Raw genomic sequence first — 26,755 nt, forward strand, 5'->3', positions numbered from 1 at the left:
TGTCATAAATCACCTTTTGTGTTAGTAATACTTTGTACATAGATGGGATTTGATATGACCCGTTCGGATTTTAATTCTGAAAAATCATGGATATCACTAACTTTTGGGCTCATAAAATATATTGTAACATACAAACTTTTTGTCAAAGTAAAAAAAAATCTTTACAACGTTAGGCAATTTTTGTCAAATGGGTCGACAACCCAAGCTTCATTACGGCCCACGCTTTCCACTGCAAATACCTCTGAACCCTGAACCCTAACCCACTGCCCACTCCCGAAAACCCCTGTATAGGCCCATCCACTGCCCACTCCCAGCCGCCACCCACACCCAGCGCCCCACCGCTCCCCCGCCGGTCGTCGTTTCCCCGCCGGCCGCCGCTCCCCCTACGACCTCCAGCGGTCCATCCTCCTCAGCTCCTCCGCCTCGGCTGCGCAACGGCACCGCCGCCACGCGACGCGCCTAGGCCCGCGCCCAGGCCCCAGGCGGCGCCCCGCCGCCACCTCCTCCCCCCTCACCGGGAAGCCGCATCTCTCACCGGGCCGCCGCAGCGCCGCATATTTCTGTCCTCCTGATCCGCCATCCCATACCCGCGCCGGAGAGCAGCAGGCGGCTCCAAGGAAGATGGGGTGGAAGGCTGCAGAGAAGCTCATCAGTCACTGGAAGATCCTCCGCGGTGACAACGTGATCTCTCTCGTTCTCCACTCCATGCCCCCAGTCCCTCTTGTTAGTCCCTACTTTCTTCTCATTGCAAGATTCCCCATTTCTCCCTGTTTTTCACTGCCAGGTGATGATCATCAGAGGCAAGGACAAGGGGGAGACCGGGCTCATCAAGCGGGTCATTCGGTCGCAGAATCGCGTCATCGTCGAGGGCAAGAACTTGGTAATTTGCTGTTGTATGTTTTCCCAGGTTATTTAGCCTGAGTGTGGAATTAATGTAGCAGATAATAATTTGTGGTTATATAGGACTGCTACCAGTTGCATAATTAGCAGTTTATTTTGTTGCACATTGGCTGCATTGGTTCAATTGAACCTACCCATCAGCAGCATCACGCTTCAGGTGTTATTTAAAATTTCCAGACCAGTGGACCGTCATAAAATGGTCTGAATTTTTCGGAGTTCAGAGTAGTATTGCCTCTGAGCCTGCGCTCATGGTTGTAATCTTGTGTTGTGAGTGATTAGATAGTGCCTGGCTTTCATCCCCGTTGTCTGCTTTGATATAGATCACATGAGTTTGACTTAATGCTGAATGATAGGTATAGTCCCTCCCCCCAAAGTGTCGGCGTTCCGACCCGTGGGGCCTGAATCCCAACTAGTAAATGCTGCGTGTTTCCTCGTCCCAGATGATGATGCAAGAGACAATCACAGTAACGCACGGTTTTATCCTGGTTCCGGCCGCGGGGCCGTACGTCCAGCAAAGGGGGTGTGCGAGGGCACTGTATTATCTTGCACCCGAAGTGCTCGTAGTAGGGGATACAAGCGAGGCGAGAGAGGGAGAGAAGCTCCCGAGTCTCTGCTAGAGGTGGAGTTGGTTGAGATGAGTGCTCAGTCGTGCTGAGAGTCCTCTGAGGGGGAGTTCAGAGAACTTACTTCCAACCTTTGATTGGAGAGAGTCGATCAGCCCCTCCAAAAGAAAGCCCACCCTCTCCTTTTATAGTTGTAAGGAGGGGCGGCGTACATGAGTGTAGGGGCGCGGAAGTCGTCGTTTTCCCCTGAATCGCGGGTACAGTGGTCGAGCACTGTAGGAAGTGTACTGTGGGAAGGCGGCGCACGTCGTCGTCATCCTGGGCTCCGTCCTTGGTCTCGTGGAGATGGCGGCGGTGGGCATTCGGTTTTTCGGTTTAGTTCGGGTCGGTTTTTTCGGTTTGAGAAAAATTCGGTTGTCTAAAACCATAAACCGATCGGTCCTCAAGGAAACAAAAAACCGACACCGAAAATGTCAGTTTTTCGGTTCGGTTTTTCGGTGCAACCGAACAGAACCGAGTCTCATTTTGACAGAAAGATATCAAGCAACAGTTCAGACATTTCAGGCAGACAGCAATCAAAATATTAGTTCTAACGTTAAAATTTAAAGGCTAACAACATAGCAGTTTAAAAATACAATACAGCAGCCACACAGAAATCCAAATTGACAAGTTTCACATCACACAATTTAACAATGAAGTCTTCAAACAAGCAAAGGCGTTAACTTAAACAACATTGCATTTCTGCAGCAGCATTATTGTTCTTGCTCAGACCAACCATCGTCATGAGCATCCTCCTGGCTCCAGCAGCTAGCATTGGGTATCAAGACTCAGGTGTGCTCTCCTTCTCCTTGGAAGAAATGGCCAGAGCACAAAGTTCTGAAAAAACAGCAAATCATGTAAGTGTTGTGAGTCAGTTAGATTTAAAAATAATAATACATTGACATCAAATCATGATATTACAAAACTGATTTACCTTCTTCAAGTTTGGCCAACTCTTCAGTGTTCTCTTCAACACTAATATATTCAGGTCCACGAATCCAATCATTTGCACAAATGAGGCGCTCAACCATTGTAGGTGTAAGCGAGCTTCTAAAGTCATCAAGAATCCGTCCACCGGAACTAAATGCTGACTCGGATGCGACTGTGGATATAGGTACAGCTAGCAGATCACGGGCCATGCGAGACAAAACTGGAAATCTATTTTCATTGTCCTTCCACCACTTAAGAATATCAAATCCTTTCTTATCCTCCTCATTATCTTCCGAGAAAAACTTTTCAAGTTCAGACTTTACTGTGACATTTCCACCACCATTGTTGCTCATTTGTCGATCAATGATAGACCTCATCAAGCTCTTGCTCTTTGATGCTGGTTCTTGAGAATCAGTAGGTGGCTGCACCTTTTCACTTGGAGCATACATATTTCTGTACTCTTCAAACAAAGAACGGAAAGAAGAGTTCACTGTTTCCCACAACTTATCTCCTATTTCATCACCAAACATCACCATCGTAGCCATCTTTATATAATTAGAAAGTTTATACCTTGGATCAACAGCCACACAGAAAAAAATAACCAAGTTAAGCAACTGATCCCCCTTATCTTTCTCACCTCGCTTCTCTCTATCTGACCGTTTCTCTCCATATTTCTCTCCAAAATACTTATAATACTTCACCAGCATTCTCTTACCCATTTCCTGACACAATCTATCCTCACTATGACACCAGTTTCGTAGCAAAACCAAAACATCAGCAATTTCATGGAAGAATGTGTGAGAAATCGGACGTTTTGTTACTGAAACACGAAGAGTAAGTTCATAGAAGTGCTCAAGAAAATCAGACATCTTCCTAACTTTATCCCAATCTGATTTTACAGGAACTCCAGGACCACCTTCACCTTCTAATTCTAGCACATAGTATGGGTCCTCATCGTTGTATCTCTGAAATGCCTTTTCATACTTTTGTGCAGCATTTAACATAAGGTAAGTTGAGTTCCATCTAGTGCAAACATCTAGATTTAGAAAGGCTTTGGTCTGAACCTTTGCTAATTCAGCACATTTCTTAAAGTTTACCAACCTAGATGTTCCAGTCTTGATAAACTTAACAGCAGCACGGACACGACTAACTGAAACATCAATTTCCTTTAGGCCTTCAGTCACAATCAAGTTGATAATATGTGCAACACATCTCATATGTAGATATTCTCCTTCAGCAATGCTACCCTTCGATTCATTCAAGACCCTCCTCATATAATTTATTGCATTGTTATTTGCACTAGCATTATCTACTGTTATAGTAAAGACTTTATCAATTCCCCAGGCTGCCAAACAATTCTCCAAGGACTTTCCAATGTCCTCCCCTCCATGACCCTTTGAGGGAAAAAAACCAATTATTTTCTTGTGCAGGTTCCAATTTTTATCAATAAAATGTGCTGTCACACACATGTAGTTCTGCTTGGTGTTAGCTGTCCATGTATCAGTTGTGATGCTAACTCTTTCACAATGCTCCTTTAAAAATTTCTGGAGTTTTTCTTTGTGGACATCATACACTGCCACACATTTTCTAGTGGCTGTTCTTCTAGAAGGCATAACAAACCTTGGGCATGCTTTGGCTAAAAATTTTCTAAGACCAGGGCGTTCAGATGCAACAAAAGGCTGCTCATCTTCAATTAACATCTCCGCAAAACTAAGTTTAAGTTCATCAAGATCAAATTTCCATGTGGACACAGTACCAACACTACTATTGCCATGACTAGGTTGTAGTTGCAAAGTGCCTTGTTTATCAACTACTTTCTTGTTAGGATTCTTCCTGCAGATTTTCAAGTGACCATTCAAAGATGACGTACCATTTGTTTTCGTGTCGCACATGTATAAGCCTCCACAGTATTTGCACTTGGCTTTCTCCTCTCCACTCTCAAGCTTGACCTTGGTGAAGTGGTTCCACACATCAGATCTTGGAGCCATGGCTTTTCTTTTCTTGGCTTCTTTCTCTGCGTCCATGGCCACGGCCTGCTGCTCATCTGCCTTGTCTACCTCTGTCACTTCAGTTGCTTGATTTGCCACGGTTTCTTCAGTGTCCCCCATCTACAAATGAAAGAGGGGCATGACAATACTCGTGAGATGGAAGTCAAGGAATAGCAAGCATCCGGATCAAAGAAGTAGAAGATGACATACATTGGAGGACTCCTCAGTTATTGCGGCCGTTGTTGTCGAAGATGTGCCTCGCACGGTCGCACCACTGCTTGCTCCCGCCGTCCCGCGCGCCAACACCTGCCGCCCGCTCCTGCTGCCTGCGCTGCGCTGCTCGGCCCGCTCCTGCTGCCCGCTCCTGCTGCCTGCGCTGCGCTGCTCGCCCCGCTCCTGCCCGTTCCTGCCGCCCGCTCCTGCTGCCTGCGCTGCGCTGCGCTCCTGCTGCCTGCGCTGCGCGGGGGGGCCGCACCGCCCTGCCTGGCCTTGCGCCGCTGATGCCGCCCTCCGCCGCCTGGTGTGTGTGCCTGCGTGGGGTGGGGAGGAGGAGGAATGAAAGGATAAGGTTAGGGTTTAGGTTTGGAGGCTGGTATATATTGGACAGGTTAATGGGCCGTGGGCTGCACTGGCTGTCTTGGCCTTCGCCCTTTGGGACGGCTGGGTTTAATTCGGTTTTTCGGCTATTCGGTTCGGTGCGAGATAAAAACCGAACCCGAACCCGATGACCGAACTTCCTAAAAATCCAACCCGAAGCCGAACCGAAAAAACCGAAAAACCGACAATTCGGTTCGGTTCGGGCCGGTTCGGTTCGGTTCGGTTTTTTCGGTGAAAAAATGCCCAGGCCTAGCGGCGGCCGTCCTGCAGAGTCCCAGCGGTAGTAATGGTGTGGGACGGTCCCGGACCCCCTGATCGGGGTGCGAGCGTGCGCACTAGAAGATCCGGGGGCGCGTGGAAGTCCCGGACCCCACAAGAGGGAGGTCCGGGACCGTCCGCGCATGCGGAGTGCCCCTCCCGGAAGGGCACGTGACATCGCCAGACCCCTTCCCCAGGGGGAGGTGTGTTCGGATGGTTGATGTCGGCGTGACAGTAACGGGGGCGGCGCCAACTTGTCTTGTACCACGTTGAATGCTCCACAGGGCTGCTACAGCGGCTGGGGTGGCAGAGCGGTGACCGGGGTCAGTGGACGGGACGCCGGTCACATCCACTGCGGGAGTGGCAGTCTGACGCCGCCCGTCCTTTGAGCCGTGGCGGAGTAGCTGGCCTTTAATGCCTTTGTACGGCGGTCGGTTGGGCGGCGGGGCCATTTGTCCCTTGTGCCGAGAGATGGCCTCGAGCGAAGCGGAGATTGGCCACCCGCTCGAGGGCAGGTCCGCTGTCCTCGAGCGAGGCGGAAATACGATTGCGCGGTCGAGGGTCCCGAGGGGAGCCCTCGAGCGAGGCGGAGATGAGTGACCCGCCCGAGGGTAGATCCGCTACCCTCGAGCGGGGCGGAGTTTGTTCGGTGGGCCTGAGAGGGGCCCTCGAGCGAGGCGGAGATTGGCCACCTGCCCGAGGGGGATGTGGCTGGGCCACATGCTGGACTTCTTTGAGTCCTTTCCTTTCCTCTGAGGGAGAAATAGGCCGTGGGCCTTCGTGGGCCCAGTTGCCTTAACATATGTTTGTGTTTTTGAAAGTGGTTTTAGTACCTCAATTAGGGTGTCCCTAATTGTGGCACCCGACAGTAGCCCCCGAGGCTTTGGTCGAGTCAAGGGATTCGGCCAAAGGGTATTTCGGCGATTTCTCCTTCGATGTGATCGGAGACTGCCATGCCCCCGCCAGGCGCGCTTGGGCGCCGGCCCCGCAGATGTGACATCTCGTCAGACGGGGTAGTGCGCCTGCGGGCAGGGTGCTCGAGGCGCGTGCCCTTTTGTTTGTTTGTTTGAAGGACGAAACGTGTCCGTGTGATGAGGGGGGGCCAGGGCGACGGCGGCACCTGCTGCTTGGCAGTTGGTGCTTTCACCGAGCTGTCCCGCGCGCAGGGCCTTGGCCCTGGCATTCCTAGTTGCTTTGTGGCGCGCCGTTCGAGGGCGGTCGGCCTGAGTCGTCGCTGCGCCGCTCAGCGTCCAGGAGCCCAGCTCCGCTTTATTTCGTTTGGTCGTGTCTCGGCGCGGGGGCCGAGGATATCTTTTGCTCGTGGTGCGCTGTGTCGTCACGGGCGATACAAGCCACCGCTCTTCGACAGGCTTGAAGCTTTACGCCCGGCGCAGCTATAAATAGGGATCGTGGGGTTCCCTTTCCTCTCCAACCTCCCAGCTCTTTCTTCCAGCATTGCCCAATTCTTGTAATGTTTCTTTTGCCTTTTTGTGACCGCCCCCCAGATGGGGTGGCCTGGCTTTTTTAGGCTTTTGGCGCTAGAAGAATGCTTGTGAGCGGCTGGGGAAGACCGGAGTGGGCGTGCGCACCATCCCTCAGCTTCAGTGGGATCAGCGGAAGAGCATTGGGCCCGTGGGGTCCTGCTCCCGCGATGTCCCCTGGCCTGAAGGGGGATGGAGACGCCTGACCGGGGCGCTGGCGCCAGGTTCGGCGGCTGTTTTTCGCATCGTCCCCCCCGGTGACAAGGTTGCTCTCGGGGAGACGGTGCGGAGGGCGCTGTCCGCCAGCTTGACCCCCCGCGTGGTCTTCGGTGGAGGAGACGCTAGAAGGAGGCTTGCGAGGAAAGCGTCCCGCTGGACCCGTGAGGTCTGGGGGCCGCTTCTCGCATCCCTAGCAGCCTCGCCGCTGCGTCAACTAGGGGCTTGGTGCCTTTCTTCGTCGCTCGCTCCTCCCCAAGACAGGGAAAATTGCCACATAGGTGGCAAGGTGTTTGTATCTTTCGATGGCTTCGCGCCGGTGACCCTTTGTAATCTTTACTTGCATTGAGCAATAAAGTCCCCTTTCTCCTCTGCGGGGAGGATTACCGAGGGTATAGGGGTGTACATAGAGTTACGACCCTCGAATATGTGTGAAGTCTCCTTCGCGGGGGCGCGTCAGCGCACCCGCGGGTGTAGCCCCCGAGGCCTTGGAGGAGCGTTTGTGCTCGTCCAAGGGCTACAAACGTCGTCCCACTGGGTAGCTCTACTGGGATGGCCGTCCAGCGTCTTTTTCAGCCGGCATCGGCACTTTTTCAGCCGGCCTCGGCACTCTTAGTGCTGGTACGGCGATCTGGCGTTCAGCTTTAGCCGTTAGGGGGACGTACGCTAATAGCGGTGGGTTCGGTTTACGCGTGGAGCTTCATAAGTGATGGTTGTCGATTTATTCGAGGGTGTGGTTTTGAACCGTGGTGTGCGAGGAGCCCCCGAGCCTAGGCCCGTGTGAAGGCGTTCAGGGGAAACCCTCGACTTTAATTACGACCCTCGTCGCCCTTCCGCAGGGAGGAGGGGTGAAGCGCACCATGCTACCCATGCCCGGGCCGCGAGCTATGGCTGCTTCAGTGAGCTATTAGTGGGTTGTTCAAGTGGACGTCCGTGCTCCGTTCGATAGGGGTCGGCTCGTGGTCCATAGACACGTCTCATAAAGCGCTTGCGAGGGTTCACTAGGCGGGGCTCGGACCCATTCGATAGGGTCCGAGGGCTCGACGCTCTCCCTCGATGGGATCCCCCATCTAGGCACCCTCGACTGGCCTTGAACACTGCGTAGGATGTCTCGAACTCCGCATTCGAGGGTAGCTTGTATGGCACATCCCTGCAGTCCCTGACTCCGGTGATCTGGGGCGCCTGTCGAACCCCCTGAAGGGCCAGGCTTCGATCCCTTGATCAGTAAGGCCTCGAAATGCGATTCCTTCGAGGGTAAAGAGACCCCCTGAAGGAGTATTCAGTCTTGGTTTGAAACGACGCAGAGTCGCAAGTCGTGCGCGCGGGTCTTCCGCTGGTGGTGGGCGAACGTGGCCCGATTCGTGCGGTGCGGCGTGGGCGCGCCTTTTCAGGCGTCGGCCTCGGGCAGACGGAGCGGCGTGGGCGGCGGCTGACGGATGGGATAACACAACAGTCGCGTCGCGCCCGCCGGTTACCGTGCCGCATTTATCGCCGCGTGCGCGCGTGGGGAACTCCGCGGTCGTGGGGCCCACCCGTCAGTGATAGCAAAATCTACCGCATTGAATGTGGTAGATTTGGGCCGTGGCTGTGGGTGCGCCCCCCGTGGTACATAAATATGGAGAAGAAGGGGATGTTTTGGGTTTACCTGGCCATTTGCCTTCATCCAGTTTCGCCTTCTCCGCCTCCGTCGCCTCCTGAACCCATAGCCTAGAGCGAGAAGGAGAAAAGGAGAAAGAGAAAGAGAGAGGAAGAGACTTAGCCATTTCGGAGCCTTCCTTTTTCCATCCCCCTCGACTCTCGGAGATGTCGGATATCCAGGAGCCCTTGCCATGGGGGAAGTCCTCCGCTACCGTCGCGGTGCTGGAGCAGCTGGTCGCCGATCGGCTGCTGCCGCGGAACCCCGACGCGGGGGCGCCGGCGTGGATTTCCCCGCGCCCGGACGAGTCTGAGCCGGAGCCCCCGCAGGGCTATGTTGTGAGCTTCGTGCGCCTCCACGAACGGGGCTTCGGCGTCCCCGCCAGCAAGTTTATGAGGGCGCTGTGCGAGTACTACGGAGTGGAGCTGCACAATTTCAGCCCCAACTCCATCTCGCAGGCGGCGGTCTTCGTCGCCGTCTGCGAGGGGTACCTCGGCATCGACGTCCACTGGGATCTCTGGATCCACCTGTTCCGCGGCGAGCTCTTCGTCGAGAACGTGCGGAACCAGCCAAGGCGGTTCGCGCGCGCCGGTGGCTTGACGTTCCACGTCCGCCCGAACCGGCGGAACCTTTACATCACAAGCAAGATGACGACAAACAACTCCGGGTGGAGCCGAGGGTGGTTCTACCTTCGAAACTTCAGCGGCGCGCTCCCGGCGTTTACTAACAAGGTTCTTCGGGAGCGTCCGGCGAAGTGGGACTGGGGGGTGTCGCCCCCAGCCCAACAAGCCAGGCTCGAGGACCTTACCGATGCGCTGGCGCGTTTGGCGAGGAAGGGATTGACAGCGGCGGACGTCATCGCGAACTTTCACCGGCAGAGGGTGATCCCTCTTGTGGAGAGGGCCCTGCCGGTTTACCGGCTCATCCCCGGGAGCAAGGTCGAGGGCTCGAAGACGTCGAGCAAGCTTCTCTCCCACACCATCGCCGCCCGAAGGGCGAAGTATGCGGTGGCGGAGTTTCCCCAAGATCCCGCAGATCTTTGGAGGATCAAGATGCGTCCCGAGCCGGGGTATATTTCCCTGCTGAGTTTTGGCTTCGAACTCGTCGTGCATCGTGTAGTTCCCCTTTCCTGACCCCATCTGTGTGTATTGCACAGGGTTTGAGATGCGGCACCTCGAGGCCTCCGGTCTCAGAACAGCGCCTGATCAATCGCCTCCACGCGGAGAAGATGAAGAGGCGGAAGGACGCGGTGGAGGCCAAGGCCGAGAGGAAGAGGAAAAGGAAGGCGGCGCACGACAAGGCGCGCCAGCTCGCTCGGGCGGAGGGGAAGCCGCGACCCGCCACACCTGAGTCCTCGGAGGAGGACGAGGAGGAGGACTCGGAGGAGGCCTCGGATGCCGAGGACCGCGCGCCGAGGGGGGACGGGGAGGGCGCGAGCCCCCTACCGTTCTACCTGTGGGACGAGGAAGAGGGAGCAACCGTGGCGCCAGAGGAGCCGGGGGCCGTAGCGGGGTCATCGGCGAATCCCACCCTCGAGGGTGCGGTACGGGGGTCATCCTCGCCGGCGACCGGCGAGGGGTCGCCTGCGCCCCAGGTGCTGATCCGCGGCCACGAGGCCGCGGCGGGAGAGGAGTCGTCCGTGCTGGCAGCCTCGAGCCATCGGGCTGACATGAGGGGGGCGCCCTCGGGGCAGTCTTCGAGGGACAGCCCGATGCCCCAGGCTCGAAAGAGCGCCACGAGGAAGAGGAGCATGAGTGCTCGATCTGAGTAAGCATTTTGGATTTCGTTTTTTGTTATGTACTGGTAAATTTCTCGATCCCGCTCAACTCGTGCCTCTTGACTTCCAGCCCCGGGGCCGTTCCCAAGGATGCAGTGCGGCTTGCCCCGGCCAAGGCTCTCAAGACCGGGGCTCGCAGCACTCCGCACACGGCGCCGCAGCCCCCGCCCGCCTTGGATCTCGAGGCGGCGGCCGCTAGGCTACGGGAGGCAGTGGCCCGAGGGGCCCAGGCGGCGCAGCAAGCCCGGGAGAAGGAGGGTGACGCTGGTCAGAGTGACGCCGGCCACCGTGGCGCCGAGGCGGCTGCTCAAGCGGCCGACGCCGAGGAGACCGGCCAGGGCGGTGCCGGTGGCGCCGCCCAAGCGGTCATTGATGTTGAGGCCGGTCAGGGCGACGCAGATATCGCCGCCCGGCCGGACATAGGAGGAGAAACTGGCGGGGGCGCGCAGGAGCACCCTGCCGGCCAAACTGCGGAGGAGACCCCCGTCTTCGAGCCTTCGAGGGCCGAGGGCGAGGGTCTCGCAGAAGAAATGGCGCAAGAGGCGCCAGCGGTAGAAGGAACCCCCATCTCGGAGCCCACCGAGGCCCGAGACGAGGGTACCGCCGCGATAGTGCCCGTGCCCACGGCGCAGGGGGGCGCAACGGCGGTGGTGGAGCTGCCAGACAGCAGCGAGGAGTACGGGGACTCGATGGATATCGACCCCGCTGCTGCGGCGAGCGCCGCCGCACATATTGCCGAGTTCGCGTCGGCCAGCGCGGGCGTGCTCGAAGCGGGGGCGTCGGAGGGGAGCCACCTCGGGGTTATCGTCCCGTCCGGTGTCCCCTCAGAGTTCCTTCGCAAGGAGCAGGAGGAGGAGGAGGCCTGGAACAAGCAGATGGGCGTTGGGCGCGAGATCTTGCAGGCCCTCGACCGCGCTTATCAGCTTCATCAGAACGCGGATTACCAGGTCAGCCAGGTAAATATTTCCCCCCGAAAATTGCTCGGATTCGGTTTTAGCTTTTACGCGTCCTCACCCACACCCTCCCCCTTTGCAGCAGCTGAGGGAAATCTCGCGCCAAAAGAGCGTCGAGATGAACCGGCTGTACTCCCAGATGAGCCAGCTCGGGCAACACAACGCCGAGCTGGTGCTCAAAAACATCGACGCCAACACCAAAATGGCCGATCTGGGAGCGCGTCAGCAGGCGCTGGAGGAGGAGCTGGCGCGGGTTGCTGGTGAGCGGGACGTCCAGAGGGCGGCAGCGGAGGAGAAGGCCCAGGAGGCCGAGGCACAAGCTGCCGAGCTGCAGCGCCTTCGGACGGTGCTCGAGGAGAGAGCTCGGGAGGCGGAGGCGCAGAGCGCCGAGCTGCAACGCCTCGGCGCCACTCTTGAGCAGCAGAAAGCCGAGCTCCTCCGCAAAGAGGTGGCCGTGGTTGCGCTCGCCGGGACCCTCCAGGAACAGGGTGTGGCCCTCGAAGAGAGGGAGGTGGCCCTCCAGAACATGGGGGCTAGCCTTAAGGAAAAGGAAGCCTCCATTTCCTCGCTCGAGGAGGCCGCCCGTACCCAGAGGGAGGAGGCGTAAAAGAACATGGCGGGTGAGTACCTTCGATTTTCCGTCGTTTTGCTTTCTTTCGTAGCTAATGTTGATTTCCTTTGCTCAGAGCTGAGGCAAAAGGTGGCGGATGAGACCGCGGCGAAGGAAGCGGTCCACACCGCGCTCACGGCGGCACAGATGGAGTTTGCTGAGCTGGAGCAGACCGCCGTGAGCGTGTGTCAAGAGCTCGAGGGGGAGGGCGCCGTCTCGGGCAGTTCGGTGATCAGCCGCCTGCGCGCGCTAGGCGGCCGGATTGCCGAACACGCCAAGAGTACCTTCCGCCTCGGTGTCCTGCGGGCTCTCGCCGTGGCCTCGACGCATTACCTCATGGATCTCCAGAGGGTGTCGTCGGGGTACGTCGTTCCTGATGATGCGGATGCGGACGCCGCGTCGGTCATCATGGATGAAGCTGACGCAGCCGCAGAGGAATTCGCCACCGTCCTCGCCGAGAAGCTCGAGGCAGACATCCCTCCCATCGCTGAATTCGACGCCCCTGAAGACCCGCAGGGGGGGATGGATGCCTGTAGGAAAGTTGGGCCTCGAAGCCCATTGTAAATAGATTAGTGTTTATCGTAGTCGCGCCTTGTAATCGCACTTTATGAATATAAGAGATTTGTTTTTGTAATTTGAATGTGTGGCCCGTCGAGGCTTTGTGTGTTCGAGCCTGTGTTTTTTTACTTTACTTCCGTGTTCTTCGTATGCGACTTAGATAAACATCTGCGAGGAAGTTCGCGTTCATAAGCAACGTAGGCGTAGGGTGGTGAGGGGGGTGCCGTATCCCGGAGGCGTAGGCGGCCCCACGACTCGGCCAGCCCCGTACCGTAGTTGCTTACGCCTCGCATCTGTTTTTTCCAAGGATACGAGAAGCTTAGGGTCAAGACGGAGATATTTCGAAAAAACATTGGCGACTTTTTGGGGACGTTCGGGGGTTCCCCCCGTAGTAGCCCCCGAGGGAGGCTCGGTTTTGCCGAGGGTAAAGCCGAGCATACCTCGATGTTCGTGCGCGCCCGAGCCCTCGAGGGTCGGGAATGTTCCCAAAAAGCAATAAGTAAAGCGTACTTCCTTATTATTTCGGGAAATTGAAAATGCGAGTACGAACAATATACAAATAGCTTGAAATGCTAAGGATAGAAACGACGTAGCTGTTGTATATTCCAAGCGTTGGTGAGGACTTCGCCTTTTTCGGTGGCCAGCTTGTACGTGCCGGGCTTGAGCACCTTGGCGATTATGTACGGTCCTTCCCATGGAGGTGAGAGCTTGTGGCGGCCCCTGTTGTCTTGTCGAAGCCTTAGCACCAAGTCCCCTTCGTTGAGGTCTCGGCGCCGGACCCTCTGCGCTTGATACCTTCGCAAGGACTGCTGGTAGCGCGCAGAGTGGAGGAGCGCCATGTCTCGAGCCTCGTCCACTTGGTCCAGCGAGTCTTCGCGAGCTCGCTGGTTTCGTTGCTCTTGATATGCCTTGAGCCTCGGCGATCCGTACTCCAAGTCAGTGGGGAGGATAGCCTCGGCACCATGGACCAGGAAGAACGGAGAAAAGCCCGTGGCTCTGCTCGGGGTCGTCCTCAGGCTCCAGATGACCGAGGGTAGCTCCGTGAGCCACCTCCGGCCGAACTTGTTCAGCTTGTTGAAGATTCTTGGCTTTAGTCCTTGGAGGATCATGCCGTTGGCACGCTCCACTTGCCCGTTCGTCTGTGGGTGTGCCACAGCCGACCAGTCCACACGTATGTGGAAGCTGTCACAGAACACCAAGAACTTCTTGCCTGTGAACTGGGTGCCGTTGTCGGTGATGATCGAGTTCGGGACCCCGAACCTGAAGACGATGTCGGTGAAGAATTGGACTGCTTGCTCGGATTTGATCTTGCCGATGGGTCGAGCCTCGATCCATTTGGAGAACTTGTCGACCGCCACCAGCAAGTGGGTGAAGCCCCCGGGCGCCTTCTTCAGCGGACCGATGAGGTCCAGCCCCCACACGGCGAACGGCCACGTGATGGGGATGGTCTGCAGAGCATGGGCCGGAAGATGTGTTTTTCGAGCATAGAACTGGCAACCCTCGCAGGTCCGCACGACGTCGGTGGCGTCGGCGACCGCGGTGGGCCAGTAAAATCCTTGCCGAAACGCGTTGCCCACGAGGGTACGTGGCGCGGCGTGATGGCCGCAGATGCCAGCGTGGATGTCGCGGATCAGCTCCTTGCCCTCGGGGAGGGGGATGCATCGCTGCAAGACGCCCGAGGGACTGCGCTTGTGTAGCTCATTGTCGATTAGAGCGAAGGACTTGGCCCTCCTGGCGAGGCGTCGTGCCTGAGCACGGTTCGAGGGTAAGATCCCTCGAATCATCCAATCAAGGTACTGGACGCGCCAGTCTCGCGAGGTGGGGGCCTCGTCGACTTCCATTGCTTCGGCCTCGTCCGCGGAGGTGGTCCCAAAGTCAATGTCCATGGGCTCGACCCCGTTCGCCGGGGGGTTCCCGCCGGGGGACCCGGTGGACGAGGGGCCCGGCTCCGGCGGGTCCCTGAATTCGGCAGAGGGCTTGGCGATGTCGCGGGCGAAGATATTCGGGGGGACAGTGGTCCGCCCCGAGGCTATCTTGGCCAGTTCGTCGGCATCCTCGTTGTACTTGCGCGGGACATGATTGAGCTCGAGACCGTCGAATTTGTCTTCGAGGCGGCGCACCGCGTTGCAGTATGCCTCCATCTTCGGGTCGTGACAGCTGGACTCTTTCATTACTTGGTCGACGACAAGCTGAGAGTCACCGCGCGCGTCGAGGCGTTTGACGCCGAGCTCGATGGCGATGCGGAGGCCACCGAGGAGGGCCTCATACTCCGCCATATTGTTCGAAGCAGGGAAATGCAAGCGGATCACGTACCGTATGTGTTCTCCGAGGGGTGAGATGAGTAGGAGGCCGGCACCGGCGCCAGTTTTCATCACCGACCCGTCGAAGTACATAATCCAGCATTCGCCCTGGATTTGTGTTGGGGGTAGCTGAGTGTCCGTCCACTCAGCCACGAAGTCAGCCAAGATTTGGGACTTGATCGCTCTGGGGGGGGCGTAGGCGAGGGTCTCTCCCATCAGCTCCACAGACCATTTGGCAATTCTACCCTCGGCTTCCCGGTTGCGGGCTATCTCTCCCAAGGGGAAAGACGAGACAATAGTGACGGGGTGAGCCTCGAAGTAGTGGCGCAACTTGCGTCGAGCTAGCACTACTGTGTAGAGCAGCTTCTGAATCTGCGGATAGCGTGTCTTGGTTTCGGACAACACCTCGCTGATATAGTACACCGGCCGCTGGACGGGCAGAGCCTGACCCTCCTCTTGTCTTTCAACCACGATCACCGCGCTGACCACTTGGGTCGTCGTAGCTACGTACAGATAGAGGGGCTCGCCGTCCGTAGGTGGCGTAAGAATGGGAGCATGAGTGAGCGATGCCTTCAGCCTTTCGAGGGCTTCTTGAGCTTCGGGGGTCCACGTGAAGTGCTCGGTTTTCCTCAAGAGTCGATACAGGGGTAAGCCTTTCTCGCCGAGACGCGAGATGAAACGGCTAAGGGACGCTAGGCATCCCATGACCCTCTGTACCCCCTTCAAGTCTCGGATCGGTCCCATCCGAGTGATGGCCGAGACTTTGTCAGGGTTGGGTTCGATGCCCCGCTGGGAGACAATGAAACCCAAGAGCATGCCTCGGGGCACCCCGAATACGCACTTCTCGGGGTTAAGTTTTACCCCTTTGGCCCGTAGGCAATCGAACGCGATCCTGAGATCGGCAACCAGGTCGTCCGCCTTCCTGGATTTTACAACGATGTCGTCGACATATGGCTCTACGCTCCGCCCGAGATGGTCTCCGAAAACGTGGAGCATACACCGTTGATAGGTAGCTCCGGCGTTTCTGAGGCCAAAGGGCATCGTAACGTAGCAGTACATGCCAAAAGGTGTGATAAAAGAAGTCGCGAGTTGGTCGGACTCTTTCATCTTGATTTGGTGGTAACCGGAGTAAGCATCAAGAAAGGATAAGAGCTCACATCCCGCAGTAGTATCTACAATCTGATCAATTCGTGGCAAGGGAAAGGGAACCTTCGGACATGTCTTATTTAGACTAGTGTAGTCCACACACATCCTCCAGTTTCCACTCTTTTTCTTCACTAATACTGGATTAGCTAGCCACTCGGGATGGAATACCTCTTTGATGAATCCGGCCGCCAGAAGTTTCTGCAACTCCTCGCCGATCGCCCGGCGCTTGAGCTCGTCGAAGCGTCTTAGGCGCTGCTTCACCGGCTTGGAGTTGGGTCGGACATCAAGAGAGTGCTCGGCGACCTCCCTCGGTATGCCAGGCATGTCCGAGGGGCTCCACGCAAAGATATCTGCGTTGGCGCGGAAGAAATCGACGAGCACCACTTCCTATTTGTCGTCGAGGGTGGCGCTGATCTGCAACACCTTGTCGTCGGAGTGGCTTGGGTCGAGGGGTACTTTCTTGATACCCTCGGCGGGCTCGAAGCTCCTGGCGTGTCGGTGCGTGGAGTCTAAGGCCTCGCTCGCCATTTTGTCGAGGGTGGCTGCGAGGGCCTCGTCCTCCGCTTGAGCTTCCGCACGCTCAACGCACTCGACGTCGCACTCGTAGGCGTGCTCGAACGAAGAGCCGATGGTGATGACGCCCTTCGGACCCGGCATTTTGAGCTTGAGGTAGGTGTAGTTGGGGACAGCCATAAACTTGGCGTAGCAAGGACGACCAAGGATGGCATGATAGGACCCTCGAAATCCCACCACCTCGAAAGTAAGAACCTCCTTGCGGAAGTTGGCGGCTGTGCCGAAGCATACAGGCAGATCGATCTGGCCGAGGGGTTGGACTCGCTTCCCCGGCGCAACGCCATGGAATGACGACTTGCTGGGGCGAAGCTTGTCCAGTCCGACCCCCATGAGCTCCAAGGTAGGGGCGTACATGATGTTGAGGCTGCTGCCTCCGTCCATGAGCACCTTGGAGAAACGAGTGTTGCCGATGATGGGATCGACAACGAGCGGATACCGTCCCGGATGCGGGACGTAGTCGGGGTGGTCCTCGCGGCCAAAGGCGATGGTATCCTTCGACCAGTCGAGGTAGGATGGCGTGGCTTTGGTAACGGAAAAGACTTCGCGGCGCTCACGCTTGCGCTGCCGAGAAGTCATATTCGTCGTTGTTCCTCCAAAGATGAAGAAGGCGTTCTCCACTGGGGGGAACTCGTCATCTCCACCTTTGTCACCAGCATCCTTCTTCTTGTCCTCGTCGCGATGCGCGACGCGGTTGTAGTATTTCTTGAGCATCTCGCACTGCTCGAGGGTATGGTTGACCGGGCCCTTGTGGTAAGGACACGGCTTCTTAATCATGTCGTCGAACTGGCCACCACCGCCTCGAGGGGGGCCTCGAGGTCCCTTGCGGTCTGGGGCAGCTGCAAAGGCCTCCTCGGAGTCCCCTGCCTGTCTTGACCCGCGCTGGCTTGGTGGGACCGGCTTCTTTCCCTTCTTCCCCCGCTTCAGTTTCTTGGCGGGGGCATTGGGTTTGACGCTGCCGCCCTCCGCGGGCGCATCGTCTTTGCGCTTGCTCGATTTGTCGTTGAAGATGGCACCAACCGCTTCCTCGCCGGCGGCGTAGTTGGTGGCAGCGTCGAACAACTCATTGGTGTTAACGGGTCGGCTTCTCGCAAGCTCATGCACCAAGTTCCTGCACGTCGTTCCCTCGAGGAAAGCGTTAATGACCTTGACGTGGGTGACGCTGGGGAGCTCGGTGCACTGCTTGGAGAAGCGTCGCACGTAGTCACGCAGGGACTCGCGGGGCTTTTGGCGACACCCTTTGAGGTCCCAAGAGTTCCCAGGGCGAACATACGTGCCCTGGAAATTGCCCACGAAGATGTGGACCAAATCGACCCAGTTGTGGATCTGATCCGCAGGCAGGTGCTCGAGCCACGTTCGTGTGGCGTCAGCAAGATGGAGAGGAAGGTTGCGGATGATGGCCGCGTCCTCCGTCGCGCCGCCTAGCTGGCATGCTAGGCGGTAGTCGTTAAGCCAGACTGCAGGATCAGTCTCGCCCGAGTATTTGACGAGGGTGTTGGGTTGTCGGAAGCGCGGGGGAAAAGGCGCGGTTCGAATCTCCCGGCTGAACACCCGGGTGCCTGGAGGCTCTGGTGACTCACCCCTGTCGTGCTCGGGGTCGAAGCGTCCACCCCGTCGAGGGGTGTACCTCCTGCCGTCGATGACGTTGCGGGCGTCGCCGTCGCCAGCGTGCCCGCGAGTGTCACGGATTCGCTCCCTTACGGGAACTCTCCCGATGCGCTCGTGCACCGAGGGTGTCCTCGCGCCGGGCGCTACGGCTGCTTTGCCCTTCGCCGCTGGGGGTGTGTGCACGGAGACCTCACGGTCCTGGTGCGCAGTCCCATCACACTGCTCCGGGGCCTTCGAGCGCATGCGAGACGCAGAACTCTCGGCCTGCTGCACGGCAGCTTGCTCGATGAGCTCCTGTGCCTCGCGGCGCAGGTTGCGGCCCGAAGGTGTCGATGGCTCGGGCATAGCTTGGAGTAGGTAAGCCGCAGCGACGAGCTTCTCGCCCGCCGTCTTCAGTTCCGGAGATTTGTCAACGTTGTCGTCGGCAAGGATGCGCTCCCGGGCAACACGTCCCGCCGCCTGGGCGTGTGCACCAGGCACGGCACGCTGCTGCTCGAGTGCGGCGCGTAGCTCCTGGGTTTGTTGACGCTGCTCGTCGAGCTTGGCTTGAAGCTCTTTGAGCTGCGCCAGCTGGGCCTGTCGCGCCGCCGAGCTTGACGAGGAAGGCGCTGCAGGCGGGTTCGCTGGTTGCTTTGCCCGCGCATCCGCCCCGGCTTCCCCGTCGTTGCCTGGGGCGTTGTCATTTTGCTCGTCCGCAAGGTCCACCATGAAGCACTCCCGGGAAGGATCGAAATCCCCCTCGCTGGAGTCTTCGGAGCAGGTGAGGCAGTAGGCCGTCGCCAGCTGGAACGCGCGGAGAGCGTCGGGGTCGCGGGCCCCGGAGTAGTCCTCGGCCTCCTCGGCTACGAAGTTGGTCATGAAGAAGTCGATGTCGTCGGCGATCGGGCTCGCCGTCTCGGGGTAGGATTCGTCAGGAGATGACGCGATGGGGCTGCGAATCGACCGAAGATGATAACCCGGCAGATCCCCACGCTCGATGAAGTCAGCGACGGTTGACGAGGCGTGGGCGGCAGCGTTGCGCATCCCGAAGGGGAAGGGCGACGCCGAAGTCGAGTCCCCCGTGGGAGGCACTAGTGTTGCCGCAGGCGATGGTGCCGGCGCAGATGACGCCGAGGCACGCGATGGCGAAACGGTTGCCCCATTGGTCGTGATGCTGAGTTGCGACACGCCAGCCTCGACCCACGTGGGGGAGCTGTGGCGTGCCGCACGACGCCGCTCCGCGCGTGCTTGTCGCGAACGCTGACCCGAGCGCCTGTTGCGCCGGGCTGGCGAAGTCGGAGTGATGAGGTTGCGTTCGGAGGAGAGGAGCTGCATGAGGTAACCGTTGCCGGTTGTCCTGAACTCGAGACTCCCGAACGAGATCGCGCGTCCCGCTGGAAACGGATCCGAAACACCCATAGGGTATGGGTTCGATCTGCTCGCCATTCCTGGAGATCAAGTGGGAAAAAGAGAGAAAAAGTCACGCAGCGCCCCTACCTGGCGCGCCAACTGTCGGCGTTCCGACCCGTGGGGTCTGAATCCCAACTAGTAAATGCTGCGTGTTTCCTCGTCCCAGATGATGATGCAAGAGGCAATCACAGTAACGCACGGTTTTATCCTGGTTCCGGCCGCGGGGCCGTACGTCCAGCAAAGGGGGTGTGCGAGGGCACTGTATTATCTTGCACCCGAAGTGCTCGTAGTAGGGGATACAAGCGAGGCGAGAGAGGGAGAGAAGCTCCCGAGTCTCTGCTAGAGGTGGAGTTGGTTGAGATGAGTGCTCAGTCGTGCTGAGAGTCCTCTGAGGGGGAGTTCAGAGAACTTACTTCCAACCTTTGATTGGAGAGAGTCGATCAGCCCCTCCAAAAGGAAGCCCACCCTCTCCTTTTATAGTTGTAAGGAGGGGCGGCGTACATGAGTGTAGGGGCGCGGAAGTCGTCGTTTTCCCCTGAATCGCGGGTACAGTGGTCGAGCACTGTAGGAAGTGTACTGTGGGAAGGCGGCGCACGTCGTCGTCATCCTGGGCTCCGTCCTTGGTCTCGTGGAGATGGCGGCGGCCGTCCTGCAGAGTCCCAGCGGTAGTAGTGGCGTGGGACGGTCCCGGACCCCCTGATCGGAGTGCGAGCGTGCGCACTAGAAGATCCGGGGGCGCGTGGAAGTCCCGGACCCCACAAGAGGGAGGTCCGGGACCGTCCGCGCATGCGGAGTGCCCCTCCCGGAAGGGCACGTGACATCGCCAGACCCCTTCCCCAGGGGGAGGTGTGTTCGGATGGTTGATGTCGGCGTGACAGTAACGGGGGCGGCGCCAACTTGTCTTGTACCGCGTTGAATGCTCCACAGGGCTGCTACAGCGGCTGGGGTGGCAGAGCGGTGACCGGGGTCAGTGGACGGGACGCCGGTCACATCCACTGCGGGAGTGGCAGTCTGACGCCGCCCGTCCTTTGAGCCGTGGCGGAGTAGCTGGCCTTTAATGCCTTTGTACGGCGGTCGGTTGGGCGGCGGGGCCATTTGTCCCTTGTGCCGAGAGATGGCCTCGAGCGAAGCGGAGATTGGCCACCCGCTCGAGGGCAGGTCCGCTGTCCTCGAGCGAGGCGGAAATACGATTGCGCGGTCGAGGGTCCCGAGGGGAGCCCTCGAGCGAGGCGGAGATGAGTGACCCGCCCGAGGGTAGATCCGCTACCCTCGAGCGGGGCGGAGTTTGTTCGGTGGGCCTGAGAGGGGCCCTCGAGCGAGGCGGAGATTGGCCACCTGCTCGAGGGGGATGTGGCTGGGCCACATGCTGGACTTCTTTGAGTCCTTTCCTTTCCTCTGAGGGAGAAATAGGCCGTGGGCCTTCGTGGGCCCAGTTGCCTTAACATATGTTTGTGTTTTTGAAAGTGGTTTTAGTACCTCAATTAGGGTGTCCCTAATTGTGGCACCCGACACAAAGATACCACATGTCCATCATGACACAAAGATAGCAAAATAGGCAGAGAGCACCGTATTAATTGTAAGTGAGAACTGAATAGCTGTGCAGATTCTGTATGTATAGATGGATGTCGACCTTCAGTTTTACATATTAGTTACAGGTCAGGCCACCAATATCGATAGTTCCTATAGTTTGATTGATTTTGGAACATAGGAAAAGTATTTTTTTTTGCTGTGTAACAAGCCAATATTGTGTTTTAAATACTGTAGTGTCCTCCTACATGCTTTTCTGATTCTTTTTGGGGCAAGCCTGCCTACCATATCAGCTGTTGCACACTGGAATAAGATCCATAACCAACAGATGCTCAATAGCTCAATTAGCTTATAAAGCGGTAGCCATTTGATTTGTATCGTGGCTTTGGCTGTGATGAATACCAAACAGGAACAGAAAAATTGTACTTTTCTCGTCTTTCTAATATCATTACATATTTACTAGAAATACGTTGCATATTTGCTTGTTTATTCTGTGCACTATTAACTGCAACTAGCAAAGGGAAGACATCATTTTAATTGTCTTGTGCATTGTCATGCCTTCTTGCACACAGGAATCCCGTATGTAATTCGGCTATCATTCATTTCAGGTTAAGAAACACATTAAGCAAGGGGAAGGGCACACAGGTGGTATTTTCTCCATTGAAGCTCCACTTCATGTTTCAAATGTCCAAGTAGTTGATCCTGTCACTGGGTATATAATATGATACTTGATCATGTTTTACTACCTATAGATATTGCTTTTACATTTATAAAACATTTAACAACACAATGTTTTTTGTAGGAAACCATGTAAGGTTGGATACAAGTATTTGGAAGATGGGACCAAAGTCAGGTTTGCTAGAGGGATGAATGCATCTGGTGCTGTGATCCCCCGGCCAGAAATTCTGAAGGAGAGAAGAAAACCAAGACCTACATCACGTATGTCTCGTAAAAAATTATTTTATCTAACTAATGGTGACTCACATCATGCATGTCTTGTAAATACATTTTATTTGCTTATTATATAGTGCTTTTCAAGGCAAATTAATTCCCTAAAAAAGGTGCTAAGCTAAATGGAACTTCTTGTACTGCAAACTTAAAGCAAACATAAGCTAACTTTATTTGATGTTTCATTTAAGTTTCCCCTCCTCATGCAGCTGGCCCAAAGGATACACCAATTGAGCTTGTGCTGGAGAAGACCTACTATGAAATAGCTGGAATTGGAATGCCCGATCTATAGCTGCTGTGTTGTTTCATGTTTGTTCTGAGAGTTCAGTATATGTGACCATGTCGGCAAGTCCTAGTTAAGGTATTAGGGTGTCATGGTGTCAATGGTCGTTGGGCAGTTGTACTGTGCTTCCCTCATAATAATCATGTACTAAAGGTCGAAAGAGGCATTGCTGGCATGTATACAACAACAACATAGCCTTTTTTCCCAAGCAAGTTGGGGTAGGCTAGAGATGAAACCTGAAAGAAATAAGTTCAAAGTTAAGGCATGTATGTTTTCCTTATTTTTTTCTCGGTGTTTGGTTCTGCAGAAACGCATTCTTGGATGAGATATGGCAAAGATTTCTTTTTGCTATGAGTCACTGCTATTGGAACCGTGTTTCTTAATTTTCATAACTTCTTGGGGAGTGTCCATATTGTATTCTCTTGTCTTAGCTTGTAGTTGCCACGGTTGTTATTGCTCTTGCATCTGTGCCACCGCAGTCCAACCACTTAGTTTAATTTCAGTGCTTCTTCAACTCTATCTTGCTGTGCTTATGCATACAGCTACAGATCTGTTGTGTGCTTAATTTATATTCCTGTGATCTTGTTTCGTATGCTTTTAGTTTATTCTATTCCTTGAGTAAGGTGAAGTTCTGGATGCTTTTGTGGGCTTGGATTTGCTGATTAGGGAAATTCGTGATACCAAAAGGAAGGGTTGTCTCTGTTGATCCACCAAGGGTACTAAGGAATAGCACCAGTTCAGAAATAGATGATGAATGGGCGAATGGCAATGGTAATTCAGGTTGCCTGCCCAACATTGCTCTTGGGTGCTCTGCTTCCAATTAATTCTTCAGGGGGAGAGCTTTGATTTTAAAATCTAGGCAGACAGTCTTGGTTCATTTTCATGTTGTCTTTGAATGTTTCCATCAGTTATGGAAGGTTTTTTTTTTTTGGGACCAATAGCTTTAAGATGATCTCATTAGCATGCTTTGATTACCCATAGTCATGGATTATGATCAGACAAAGCTGTAGCACCAGACCAGAGATTAAGGTTTGTCTTTATGGCCCTATAGTTGTTTCTGTCCTGTTGCTGAATTGGAGGTGGTCAAATTCAAGCTAGTGAAAGGTGTGAAGCTTGTAGGATTTACTGATAGATAAAACTTGGCATCAGGATTTCTAGATGTTGTTATTTGTCACCTCCTGGCTTATAGTTTCTATTGCTTGTTTTCTATTAGTACTAGTTTGTGAAATCAATGTACAAACGACAACATCCAAAGGCTGACCCAGAATTACTTAACTCTGTCACTTGAAGATATTGCTAGATCTGTTTCTCGCCGTGCGGCACTACACCCGCCCGAGGACAACCATCGTCAAACTCCAGGTCCTGCAGATTGTCCCTGTACCAATTTCTTGATCAGTTGACAGTCTTGACACTAGTTAGTAATTCAATCCTGATTACTCGTTGTAGTGCTATATACAATTCGTCGAGGAGTTTGTCATAATTCAGGATGCATTGCTGCGATTGGCAAAGTCATTCCAGAAAGATCTTAACGAGATTGCAGAGAAAGTGGTAGCTTCTAATCAACGATGGTATAAGTTCATATCGACAGGTAATGCAGATTCTAAATCATTACAGCTCGTGTGCTTCAATAATCTGCGCCTCCTTTCAAGATTAGTCTCAATTTGCTGTTAGTTTGGTCGTGAGCAAACACTTGGTTGTAGTGTTCAATGCTCAGACTGGATCCAATTGTTTTGTCAAGTGCATGATCTCATTAAAATACTGCACTCTCAATCAGTGCTACCGATGCAGCAGAACATGGAACTTTTAAGCTTGAACAGTACATTAGGCATCTCCAACTGTAGAACTGAAACTGCTAACAGTTTTGCATACAAAGGTGAATTATTAGAAGCAGGAATACATAGCTGTAGTTGCAGCGAAGTTGACAAATATCTGCAACCATGAGTTTGTATATTCTGTATAAATGATTGAGCGAAAATAATTTCAAGAATCGCAAATGTTCGCATCTGTAGAAACTATCTTCTTTCAGGAAGTATTTGTAGAAACTATCTTGTTTATCAATAAGAACCAATGTGATTGTAACAGCATCTCTGATACATGTGCACTACTGTTTATACATACAAAAACGATTATGTACACATTGTTGATCTGAAATTTGTATATAAAATATTTTCGTTGAATCATTGTTATTAAATCATGTTAGGTATACAACTGCTATTATGAGTTGCCCATTAATACACTTGGTCTACAACTACAGTATGCACGTGAATAGAATCGTACTAGGCAGTAACTTGCTTATCATATTCTGATAAATGACCATTTCTGTAGAGACCATATGCTCCTTGCGCCACCACAATAATTGCTGTATCTCTTCAAGCTTATCAGTAAGAAACATGTGATCCTGTTTGTACTTTATATTCACTACCCTATAGGGCAACTCACTAAATCTTGCAACTCCCACACCATTTATTTTAGGTTGATGTGAAAGATACAGGTGACTCATGGGAGCAGCATTTTGACAAAATTTCTATCGAGGAGAGGAGCAAATTTGATGAAGAAACCCTCTACAACTTGGAGGGAATCAAGAGAAAGAAAAGGTACTCTAGAAAACCAGACGGCTTCAGAAATGAGTACATAGTGGTATGCATACTTCGCATGGTAAAATTCTACCATGAAAATCATTGCTATCTATTTTTTTTCTTCACTATGAACATACTGGTTTAGGCTTATTAGCTAGAGAATTGTTTTGAACTCGTGTTTCTTTGTCGATTCATGAACGTTGTTTAGAAAGTCCTCTGATAATTCCCTCATGCTCAGTTAACCATTCTGGTTGCTGCCGATGGAGCTCTGAAGTTCCCTGAAGTCAGAAACTACGCAGATCTGGAAGCAGCTGTGGAAACGCTCATCTCTATACCCGCGAGGCGAATTCAGGTATTAATCGTACATCACACTGATTTTTCAGAGCTCCAAAGTATGTTTAATTCCTGATTGGGCCTGTTATTTCAGGGCATTCAAGTCTTATGGACTCCTCAAGATGAGGACGACGTTCTTTTGGAAGAGAAGCTACTGGAGGATTATCCTTATCTGAAACCCTTGTGTATGACTACAGTATTTTTTTCCCGGTGTTCCTGGAGGTCGTCGTACGGGCAGATATAGGTTTTGGTAGCTGATTGATTGTTTTGTGCCGACCTTTAAAAGTTTGTGGCTGCTGATTCGCGGGGTACACCGTGCAGCCGGAGCTGCTACCTTACATCATTGCAGATTAGTTGATTTGAACTTACAAAATGAAGTTGTATGAATGGATATTTATAAACTACAATAGGGAAATACCAAGGACAATTGACTGTTTTCTGTTCTTGTTTCTTCCTCCCCTGGCCATCCGCAGTCCTGTTCCCATTGTTCGTCCTCGGGCAGTGGCGGAGGCAGAATTGAGCTCCAGGAGGAGCTCTTTTCTTCTTCCTCCTCTTGCCTCTCCTTCCCTCCTCAGCGGTAGGAGGGACTCAGAGCCTTCCCAGACCCACCGCTGGATCCACCCCTGTCCTCGGGTGCACCAATATTTTGGTGAGGTCTTGTACAATGTCGAATTGCTCGTGGCTGTTGTCTCATATTGATTGGGTTTCGACAACTCATGTATTTCTCTTAACATTAGATCTTGCAAATTCTGCAGTTAACTCATGTATTCTGATTGCAGCTGAGGGAGCACTGAACTTCCCCGGATCGTCAGAAACTCTGCAGATCTTGAAGCAGTACCTGGGAAAGTTCTACTCCATTCCCGCAGGAGAAATTCAGGTATCCAGATCCTAATGTGTGGGGCTGTGTTGCAGCGTTGCAGGGTGTTCATCATGTCGTGTGGACTCCCCAGCAACAGAACTACCTGCTTTCTGAAGAAGAGCTGGTTGTGGATTACCTGTACTTGCGTGATGGCTAGGCAGGGGATCGATGGTTGTTGGCAGGTGCAGGAGACATGAGATACGAATACGATATGATCGATCACGATCCGCCGTGGGTTCCACGTCATCAGGCGTACTACCGCTTTGAATGCACCAGCTCATGCACCGCACAAACTAGTGGAGTGAATTCTGCGCCGCGCTACTGACTACGGTCGCACGGTGCGCGGTGGTACGTGTACCAGATTTTGGACCATAGAGATCTCTATGTACAATAGTTTAGACAGCTATCGTCTATTTTGGAGTGGCAGAGGATGATTATTCGTGCAACGATGCCGCCGCATGCGATTTTGTATGCGATCACGAGCTTATGCCGTCGCCTCGTTAGAGGACGGCTACTAAAAGGTGAAAGTGCTAAATTTTAGCATCAATTTATCCAAATGAAAATGCTAATGGATGGTTAAATTTCCACCAATCCTGAAAAGAACGTCTAAACTTCAGTACAACGACAAAGCTAATACTAAGTGCTAATGGAATTTTATCAATTGCCGAGCTAAATTTACCCATAGATCAAAATAGACATGTGCTAAAATT

At 54.2% G+C, this 26,755-nt stretch overlaps 2 protein-coding genes across 2 annotated transcripts; both read left to right on the forward strand.

The window, feature by feature from the left end:
• The first annotated feature begins 292 nt into the window (after positions 1-292).
• Positions 293-22,666, forward strand: LOC120677571 (50S ribosomal protein L24-like). Its single transcript, XM_039958725.1, has 6 exons — positions 293-681; positions 785-880; positions 21,655-21,758; positions 21,849-21,985; positions 22,204-22,449; positions 22,540-22,666. The coding sequence occupies exons 1-5, from the start codon at positions 622-624 to the stop codon at positions 22,284-22,286; spliced, it is 480 nt and encodes a 159-aa protein (XP_039814659.1). The 5' UTR covers positions 293-621; the 3' UTR covers positions 22,287-22,449; positions 22,540-22,666.
• A 373-nt stretch (positions 22,667-23,039) lies between these two features.
• Positions 23,040-25,631, forward strand: LOC120679750. Its single transcript, XM_039961404.1, has 7 exons — positions 23,040-23,048; positions 23,568-23,654; positions 23,724-23,865; positions 24,603-24,658; positions 24,750-24,914; positions 25,092-25,205; positions 25,281-25,631. Exons 1-7 carry the CDS (start codon positions 23,040-23,042, stop codon positions 25,428-25,430), a joined length of 723 nt encoding a protein of 240 aa, XP_039817338.1. The 3' UTR covers positions 25,431-25,631.
• The last annotated feature ends 1,124 nt before the right edge of the window (positions 25,632-26,755 follow it).

The sequence above is a fragment of the Panicum virgatum genome, chromosome 6N, assembly GCF_016808335.1.
Source record: "Panicum virgatum strain AP13 chromosome 6N, P.virgatum_v5, whole genome shotgun sequence".
NCBI lineage: Eukaryota > Viridiplantae > Streptophyta > Magnoliopsida > Poales > Poaceae > Panicum > Panicum virgatum.